Raw genomic sequence first — 10,339 nt, forward strand, 5'->3', positions numbered from 1 at the left:
CAGTACAGCTTTGGCTCCTTGTCCAGCCACTGGGTTGAGGTTCAAGTGGCTCTCAGGGCCGTATATACCGATGGTTACCTTCCCACTCTTTCCCTCACCCACTTCCCCTCCCTCAGCTCCGCCACCTTCTCCTGTTTGTAACCCTGTCCATCTGCCTGTGCATTATAAGTTTGGAGTGTGTCAGATCCCAGGCTCACACTCAGTGAACCTCTGAAATTCAGTCACAGGCTCACGAGATGACTCCACAAGGCTGACAACTTTAGTTTCATCCCAGGAACCCACAGCGAAAGGATAGAACCAACCCCCAACACCATCATCTGACCCGCACAGTGCGCAGTAATAATGACACAGACGCGAACAGGAAAGCATAAGTAAAAGTCAGCCGTCCTCGGACAGCTGCGTTCTTGTGGTGTGAGGAGGAGTCCTGAGCTTTTTCTGTTTCCAGGGCATGGAAATAATCGGTCTTCTCTCCTTCCAACCAGGGCAAGAATAATAAGAAAAGCCACTGCTTCCCCCCCATGAACAGAGACCACCGCCGAATCATCCATGACCTGGCCCAGGTTTATGGCCTGGAGAGCATAAGCTATGACAGCGAACCAAAGCGCAATGTCGTGGTCACTGCCGTCAGGTGGGTTGACCTTGCTGTCACAGGGAGGGCTAGCTCTTCAGCAGGACAGGCAAGACACTGGGAGTCACTGTGTGCTTTTATTATTCCTCTCCTCCTGGAGGAACGGAAGGGAAGTCTATACTTCTGTGGAATAGTCTTTTTACCATTACCTAAAGATCCAAGCCAGAGAGCAGAGCGCACACCTCACTGCGCAGGGCAGGTGCACCCTAGTACCCAAGTCTCACAACGGCCCTGATCCACGGCAAACACTGGAGTTGTCCCTCTGCAGGCGGAGCAGAATGCCTGCTCCTCGCTCTGCTCCTGCACCTGTCTCCTGCTTCTCCCGCTGACCTCCCTGGCTCTAATTGTGGCATGGTGGAGACAGAAAAAATGGTGGATTCTGTCTGACTCCATGTTGTCATCAGAGAAAATGGAGGTGGCAGTGTGAGAGGAAGGGACTGGAAGGACCTAGAGTCACCATCAGAACCTGAGGGTGTTGGGAGAACTTCTCAGTGAAAAATTGTGAAGGATGGCGTTAGAGGAGGGGGAGACAAACAAAGTGGGATGCAGGGTGGCCACACTTGAGACAGGTGGTAGTGAGTGTGCGCGGCGATGGCAGCACAAAGGTCAGGTTTCTGGCTCTGCTGTTTCTGCTCGGGATTCTCTCAGCACTCTGCTTTACTCCCCACAGAGGGAAGTCCGTTTGTCCTCCTACCACGCTGACCAGTGTGATTGAAAGGGAGTCACAGACACGGCCGCCACCACCAATTCCTCATCACCGACACCAGGCAGACAAGTAAGGGTTCTTAGCAGCTTTCTCATCGAGCTTGTGCCAGCAGAGGAGCTGGGGTAAACTGCTGGGCTTCAGCTGCCATTGCTGGCCTCCTGGGGCTTGTCTTTATGGCGTGGTGTCCAGTACGCATGGACAGGGGCATCAGACACACTTGTTGAAGCCTTAATTCCCTGAAGACCCAGGTTTATCTCCCCTGTAGAGAAAGGCTGATGATCTTTGCTTTCCTTGCAGGACTCCCGGGAGCAGTAATTTACAGAAGATAGTGAAGGAGCCCGAGATTGACTACTTTGATGTCCAGGACTGAGAAGATAGATATATAGATAAAAGAATGATTCTGTGTAGTGGAGGAGACTCATTTGCCAGCAGATTAATCATGTTCGTTTCTCCTGCCTGGCAGAACCCCAGCACACGTGCTGTCTCGTCCTGATACAGCCAAAGCATGAGTGTGTCAGAACCCCCTGTCTGCGCCTGTCCACAGACCTCTGGCTGTGTGGCCACTGGATTTTTAATCATGTGTTTGAAGAGGCTCCTCACACATCACTGTGATTACTAAGAGATTGGGGGAGTATCAGATTTTATTTGGATAAATCAGAATTTTTATCCCAAACTGGCTTTGTGGCACCTAGCCATAGTCTGGTTGTCCCGTTTGTTCTGGTGGGCCTCACCTTCCTCATGAGGAAAGACGTGAAGCCCTGACCATTGGTAAACTCTGTCTGCAATCATGCGTCTTAAACCTACCCATCTTATCCGAAAGCTCCCGATGTCTCTAGACTGGTTAGGTTGCTTTAGAGAGTTCTGTTTTCTCAAATCCCTGGCATTCTTTCGGCATGTCACCAAGCCTACCCCGGGACAGTTTAACTGTCTCTCATAATGATAAGAACTTGGGACCAGCTCTCTCGCCATGTTCACAATGTGGGTCTATGACCATGTCCACTGTAGCCCTAAGTCCTCTGTGGTTGGTAGAGAGTCTCGCATAGACAGCGGTGCTGGGTTGCTTTTTCCCTAGGCTTTCAGCAGCCGTGCGGACTCTCTGCATCTGAGCTCTGAACCACTGTTCAAATATTCAAAGTATGTGGACAGTCCAGAGTTTACGCCAAGCATCCTACTGTAGGCCTTCTTCAGTCTCCGCTGTGCCCATCTGTGTGGCCCCTCTTCTTCACAGGCTGGACTTATTTCTTTGTTGTTGTCTTTTGGTTTTGGTTTGTTGTTTTTTGTTTTGTTTTGTTTTGTTTTTTCAAGATAGGGTTTCTCTGTGTAGCCCTAGCTGCCCTGGAGCTCGCTCCTGTAGACCAGGCTAGCCTCGAACTCAGAGAGATCCACCTGCCTCCGCCTCCTGAGTGCTGAGATTAAAGGCATGCGCCACTATCGCCTGACTTCTTTTTGCTTTAAAATAAACTTTGAGTCCCCCAAAACTTGAAATCATTAAACAAGGCACTTAATTTTTACTTGTATTTTGTTTATTGAGACAGGATCTCGCTAAGTTGCTTAAGCCCATTCAGATCTTAAACCCTTGACAGTCCTTCCTCAGCCTAAGTGCTGGCATTGCAGGCTCTCACCAAACCCAGCTGAGAGACACAGAAGGTAACAGGAAAAACCACAGTCTCTATGGAAATCACGGGGACATGGCAGCAGGGACATGTGACAGGAGACAAAGTGATGGGAAGAGTAGAGTCTCTCTCTTGGGCCTGTTCAGTACAGGGTCTGTGGCCTCACACAGAACAGGAAGTCAACAGCTGTCGTCCAGGGTCTTAGAGGGTGATTTGTGCATGCAAGAGCGGGAACTCTGACTTCTGAGCTGAGGATCAGAGCCCAGGGAATTCTAGCACCGCCAATTGGTGGAGTGGAGCCTTCCTGCTTGGCCTGGGATGTGAGGGTTACAGGAGTCACAACCTGGGCATCAGAGATGCAGCACCTGTGAGCACAACACTCAGGTCCGGGAAGAGTGTGTCTTTTGTCTACACTAGTCATGGACACAATGACACCTGGTGAGCCTCTCCTGGTGAGAGAGGAGAGCTAGTGCTGAGGCCTGAGGCTGAGAGACGGTGACTAGCTTCTGAGTCATGAGGCCATGGGCAAACCTAAGCAGGCAGCAAGGCTGTATCAGCAGAGATGACTCAGCAGGTAAGAGCACTGGCTGCTCTTCTAGGGGACCCGGGGTTCAATCTCCAACACACAGATGACAGCTCACAACTGTCTAACTCCTGTTGCAGGGCATCTGACACTCTCATACAGCAAAATAAAATAATAAAATGTATTAATTTAAATTTTATTAAAATTTTAAAATGTAACATTTTTTAAAAAGTTCTGACTTCCCAAGCCATCTTAAAGTTAAAAAGAAAAAGGTCTGAATTTCATCATAGACTTGTCTCCCTGACCTCAGGCAGAAGTGTATGTGTGGGAGAAAGCGAAGGCTGCTTTGAGGCAAGAAGCCCAGGAGGCTACAGAAGTAGCTCAGCTGAAATGGTGGGGCTGCCTCTAGGCAGAAATTGGGGTCAGGGAAGTAGGATCATAAGCCAAGGCCCAACAAGAGGCTTGTTTCTCTCTCGTCCCCAAGAGGAGGGAGCCCAGGCCCCAGTGAAGGCTTCTCACCGGTCTTCTTCACTAGTCTATGGGTCGGAGATCTCCAGACACTGAGTTCTTTAGTAATTTCACTGTCTAGCATGGCTCGCTCCTTTCAACCTTTAGGGCCATCCAAGTGAACAGAGGGATGCTTTGTGTAAAGCTGAAGAGAAGCCTTGCTGCTGGCAGCTCTGGGTCCTGCCTGACCGTATTGAGGATCCCTTCCCATACGGCTAGACTTCTAAATTCCTGTCTGAACGGGAAATTCAACTCCTCTTCTAAAAGAGACATGACCAGACCAGGCCAGCACCTCGGTCTTCACTGACCTAACCTTAGTCGCCCACACCCAAGAGAAAGTTCTCACACAGCACATGGCCTCTGCATACATCTTCTGTACCATCGCTCATGGCATTTTAGAACCAGGGTTCCACAGGAATTCTGGAAGCCACTCTGGTCCCTCAGCTGACAAGCTTGGAAGAAACAGTCATTGGGATAACACTGTGTGACCTCAAACAGGGATCAGGGCTGGTGTACAGGTCAGGAAGAAGGTACATCTTCAAAGAGTGAGCTGGGGCCCTAGCTTCCATGAGTAGAACTCACTTGGAAGTCCTTTCCTATGGTCCAAGAAGCCTGTAGCTTGTTCTTCTGGCGAATAGACTTAGGAGATGTGGGGGCAGAGAGCCCAACTGAACACCAAGGTGGCCGGGTTGCTGCCTCAGCTTTCTCTGACCCAGACACTTTGCCTACAGTGGGTATCGGGTTCTGCATCCATAGCGCAGGAGTGATGGCTCCTACCCACGTGCTGGGCAGATTCTGCTACGTCCCAGTGAGCCAATGATTCTCACCTGTGTGCTGTGCCAAGAGCCATCATAAAGGGAAGTGGAGAGTCGGCATGCCACAGGGCATCAGAACAGCTAAGCCACCAGCCCAGTCTCAGCAGGTGGCGTGGGGGTGGGGAGAAATGGAACTGTGGTCAAGTGGCCCTGGCAAGGCTGGAGCTTTGAGTGACCCCACTGTGCTCTCCTGCTGTGCCAACACAGCAGAGTTGTGAGTGAAGGAGTCTAAAGTCCATCTCTCCACCCTTTCCCAGGAACCTTTTGTAACAGTGGGTAGCAGTCACCAAGATAACCACCTCATGGGCACCAAGCTTGACCACGTTCATCTCTCCTCAAAGCTGCAGAAAGTATGTCAAGTTATTTCCCAAGGTTACTCATGAACAGCTGAGAATCTGGGATTCTCACTAGGTACGGTGTGTGCTCCCCCACAGACACACAGGACAGAGCTCCTTTGGAAACTCTGTAGGGCAGGATGGTCCAACAGGTCCTGTGAAGTGGACAAAAAAAATGAAACAAGCTGAACCTCTCAGAAGACAGGACTTTATTTCTAGAGTGGCCACTAGAGAGCAGTATAGAACCCTAAGCCAGAGCGTGGGGTGTACTTACCCATCCTCCGGAAAGTACTGTAGTTCACCTTTTTGTCTTGTTTCATTTTTTTCGAGACAGTTTCTCTGTGTATGTAGCCCAGGCTGGCCTGGAACTCACTCTGTAGCCCAGGCTGGCCTTGAACTTAGAAATCTGCCTGCCTCTGCCTCCTGAATGCTGGGATCAAAGGTATGTCCCACCAGGGCCTGGCAGTTCAAACATTTTAGTAGCAGTTACAAACCATATTTTTTATCATGTTTTCATTTCTTTGCTGATCCTTTTCTCTATTGTTGTTATATAGACACAGGGAGAAAACAAACCGTGCAGCTACCCAAAGGAAAGCTATTCCAGGCAGAGGGGAAAGCCACAGCAAAGGGCTCTGCTGCGGAGCCATTGCCATAAACTGTGGAGAAACAGCAAGACCCAAAGCCATGGGGGAGCCAGTAACAGGGAAGAGCAGCTGTCCAAAAGACAATGGGATTTAATGGGGTCAGCCTCAGGCTTTACTGGCCAATGGAAAGCTTTGGGTAGAGCAATGTGTAAGATCTAACTCAAGAGCACCCATTGTCCTTCCAGAAGACCCAACTTTAGTTCCCAGCACCCAAATCAACACCCACACAACCTCCTCCAGCTCCAGAGGGACCCTGTCCCTCTGGCTTCCACTGGCATGCACCACCCACATACAAAAAAAGGAAATTTGAAGTAATAAAAATAAATAAGGGACCCAGCCCCTATATTAAGACTGCAAGGACAAGCATCTTAAGATGAAGCTATCATGCACTGGTGCCATCCAAGAGAGACAACAGTGTCTGTGGTGTGTGGTGGGGCTGGATTCTGGATATGTTTTGCAGATAATAATACCTAAGGGATTTGTTGACAGCTGCAGTGTGGGATGTGTGAGAGAGAAGAGGCAGGGATGATTTCAAAGTTTGTCGCCAGAGCAGCTGAAAGATTGAATTTGCCATTTACTGAGGAGAGTGTGGGAAGAAGAGGCATTGGAGGTGACAGTCTGGGGCTGTGGAGAGATGGCTCAGTGGTTAAGAGCACTGGCTGCTCTTCCAAAGGTCCTGAGTTCAATTCCCAACAACCACATGGTGGCTCAAAACCATCTATAACAAGGTCTGATGCCCTCTTCTGGCATGCAAGTGTACATACAGATAGAGCGCTCATATACATAAAATAAATAAAAATATTTTTAAAAAAGCTGACAGTCTGCCAGGTAGGAGGCCATACATGGGAGTCTGAAGTCTCTGGAGACAGCACTGGGCTAGGGAGCTAATACACCATGATTTTTAAAGGATGGAGAGGTCATGTCTGGAGATACTAGGACGGTCCCAGAACACTCTGTCAATCATTCAGGGCACAGGCCAGGCCAGAGGACCAGGGCAATGGTGCCTCCAGCCCTCCCAGCCTTGCCCCCTCCTCCACCTTTGGTTCACACCCCTGAGCCTTTGCTCTGACCATTCCCTTTAGCTGGAGCTGGGTGTCTGGTAAGCAGACACTACCCAGCCCGTTCTATCACAGGGAAATGATAATAGTAAAAACAGAAACTCCTCTGTCTCTGAGCCTCATCCTTATTTAACAAGTAAGCAAACTGAGGCCCACGGAGTCTCAACAGCCTGTCAGGGTTTCAGAAGTGGACACTTGAAACATTGGGCTTTTTAATGTAAGGAGGGAGTTTGCTGTTTTGTTTTGAAACAAGTGTTTCTATGTTGCCCTGCTGCCTTCAAACCTCTTGATTCAGTCTCTCGAGTATCTGGAACTATATATAAGGGCTTGTTTTGTGTGTGAGGGCATGAGAAGTTTGTGTGTGTGTGTGTGTGTGTGTTATTTAATTGTTCCTGTATGTTATTTATATTCTTGTTACATGGTATATTTGACAGTTTAAAGCCCAAAGCTAGCAGAGGTCATACCCTTGGGTGCCTAGACACATGGCTCTTAGCATCCTTGAATGTAAGAGGACTGGATGATAGTGGAGTGAAGGCAGCAAGCTCGAAGACCCCTGTGCCCGGAAGAAGCCCTGTCTTCTTCTTTTTTTTTTTTTTTAAGATTTATTTATTTATTATTTGTAAGTACACTGTAGCTGTCTTCAGACACCCCAGAAGAGGGCATCAGATCTCATTATGGATGGTTGTGAACCACCATGTGGTTGCTGGGATTTGAACTCTGGACCTTTGGAAGAGCAGTCAGTGCTCTTAACCGCTGAGCCATCTCTTCAGCCCAGCCCTGTCTTCATAGCACTGGCTATGAGGTAGGAGCTTCTACCTCAGGTCATACCGCTAGTGAGGGTAGAGCAAGGACTCAGATCCAAGCTGGTGGCTTCCTGTGCTTTTAAGTGTTCCACGCTCATTATATGGAATGGCTGGAATCTCTCTAAGACCTACTCCTTCCACTACAAGGTCAGTGCAGAGGTGGGTGTGGAGTCAGAGCCGGTGGCCACAGCCTCCTCACATAAAGGACATCAGCATGAGGTGGCTGTTCCTACTTCCCAGCCTGCAAGACTCCATCTGAGGGTCAGTCAGACCATCCAGAGCAGAGTGTAGCCGGTGTCCCCTAGCAAAGCCTAGAGAGAGGGAGAGGGCAGGCCAAACAAGGAGTAAGGGACTCTTCTCAAAACTGGACCGCCAAGCTGAGACCCAAACCCTCTCCAGAGTCTGCAAGGGGCCTGCTGTGGGACTAGCTGTCCCTGCCTCATGTCTATGCCCCTTTGCAACAGCACACTCAACTGGAGAGGGAGCAGGATGAAGAGAGAGGTCATAGCACAGGTCTGGAAAAGTCATCTGCGAGGCCACGGAACACCAACAGATCCAAATCTCATTGTCTAGATGGGAAAACAAGGCCCAAAGCCTGTGGGTGGGGCCCACAGCCAGTGTGTACTGGGTCAGGAAGAATGGGAAAGGAATGTATAATGAACAAAGCTGAAAGCCCAAGGCCCCATAGGTGCTGTGACTCCCACCCCACCCATCCTGGCTGCTTCCTTCCTTCCTGCACTGAACCCTGGCTTTCTCCTCCAGAGATGCCCTCACCTCTCCCCCACACTTGTCCTCTACAATCCAAAGGGCCTGGCCTCAGGCTCCCAGGCCTAACTTCTCTGACCTCATCCCCTTCCTGCCCTTCACCATCTTTGCACTGCAGCCCAGTGACTCCTCCAGCCTCCCAGGCATGGGCTATGCACTGGCTTCACCTTCAGCCTGGCAGGCTCTTCCCTCAGGATCCACATGGCTCACTGTGTCATCCCTGCATCTTCCCACTGCCTTAGCATCATTTCTCACACACCATGGATTGTACAGGAATATAACCTACAGGAGGGCGAGGATGTCCTTGTGTCTCTAGCCCTTTTAAGCTCAGTGGTGTCTGCCCTGGTGTAGACTTTCAGCCAGTATCAACTGAGAATGGTGACAACTGAACTGTGGATGGGGTCAAAGCTCTCGTGACCTGACACTGAGACCAGAAACTGCAAGGTGTTACAGGAGCCAATCATGGTACCACAGGCCTGGGATCCCAGCAGGAGGGTTAACAGTTAGAGGCTAGCCTTGGATACAAAAAGAGACTGAATCTCAAAACAACAAGCAAAAAACTTATTTCCAGTGTGATGGCTCAGCAGGTAAAGACACCTACATGGATAGGGGGAAAGAATGAATAAACTCAGGCTACAGTGTGGCTCTCAGTTCTAGTAAAGGACACTTGCTAGACACCACATTGCTCTGTCTGCACTTCTGGAAATCGATCTCTGACCTGACTGGCAAGAATATCTGTGATCTTCTCGCTGATCCCAGAACCCTTGGGGCATGCCTCTCCCTATTGCTTAGCTCCTTCCCTGCAAGGATCTATTCCCCACCCAGCAACACACACACAAACACACACACACACATGTGCACACAAGCACACATAGGCATACATGCACACACAGACACACACGTACATACACACGTGTAGGCACTGCAGCCCCCAGATGCAAAGGCCCGGCCTCTTGCATCATGCATTCCCAGGGCCTGCACACAGTAAGGGCTCAGCAGCTGGAGACAGTAACGGAACGACAGAGGGATGCTGTCTTCTGAATCCAGACTGACTTCACCAACAGCTGGTCCTCGGAGCCTTCCCTCCAGCTCAGGAGGCTTTTTCCTGTCCCTTACCCTGTTTGAAAGATTTGTCTGCTTGCTTCCCCCTTCCCACCTCTGGAATCAGTTCCTCCTAGTGGCTGGAAGGAAGAAATTAGAGGCCAACCCTTAAAAGCTTTTACCCCATACCAAACAATACAAAAAAAATGATTCTGGAAATGGGTTTCAAGCACTTTTCAGCCAAGTATGGTGGTGCAGGCCTTTAATCCCAGCACTCATAAGGCAGAGGCAGATAGATGTATCTATGTGAGTTTCAGGCTAGCCTGATCTACATAGCAGAGTTCCAGGTCAGCCAGAGTAGTGGTGAGAGCCTGTCAAAGGAGGAAAAAAAGCAGAAGGGGAAAAAAGGAAGAACAGGAAAAGGAGAAATATACACATATGTACACACACACACACACACACACATACACACACACATACGTATCACAGATGGAAGGCACACAGTACATATGTGGTATTAAAATTTTTTAATTAAGAAAAAATTGGGGCCGGGCAGTGGTGGCGCACGCCTTTAATCCCAGCAATTGAGAGGCAGAGTCAGGCAGATTTCTGAGTTTGAGGCCAGCCTGGTCTACAGAGTGAGTTCCAGAACAGCCAGGGCTACGCCGAGAAACCCTGACTTGAAAAACCAAAAAAGAAAAAAAAGAAAGAAAGAAAGGAAGAAAGAAAGAAAGAAAGAAAGAAAGAAAGAAAGAAAGAAAGAAAGAAAGAAAAGAAAAGACTAGGGAGCTGGGATTTAAGTTAGCTATAGATATTACCTAGCATACACATATAGATATTACCTAGCATACACATATAGATATTACCTAGCATACACATATAGATATTACCTAGCATACAC

At 49.2% G+C, this 10,339-nt stretch overlaps 1 protein-coding gene across 1 annotated transcript in view; it reads left to right on the plus strand.

The window, feature by feature from the left end:
- The window catches only part of Nfx1 (nuclear transcription factor, X-box binding 1), a 55,007-nt gene extending 52,162 nt beyond the window's left edge, over window positions 1–2,845 (plus strand). The window contains exons 22-24 of the mRNA XM_021159379.2: window positions 483–628; window positions 1,299–1,403; window positions 1,632–2,845. Of these exons, the coding sequence (XP_021015038.1) occupies window positions 483–628; window positions 1,299–1,403; window positions 1,632–1,704 (324 nt within the window). The 3' untranslated portion in view covers window positions 1,705–2,845. The remainder of the gene's footprint in view (window positions 1–482; window positions 629–1,298; window positions 1,404–1,631) is intronic.
- Window positions 2,846–10,339: the final 7,494 nt, after the last annotated feature.

The sequence above is a fragment of the Mus caroli genome, chromosome 4 (assembly GCF_900094665.2).
Source record: "Mus caroli chromosome 4, CAROLI_EIJ_v1.1, whole genome shotgun sequence".
NCBI classification, from domain to species: Eukaryota; Metazoa; Chordata; class Mammalia; order Rodentia; family Muridae; genus Mus; species Mus caroli.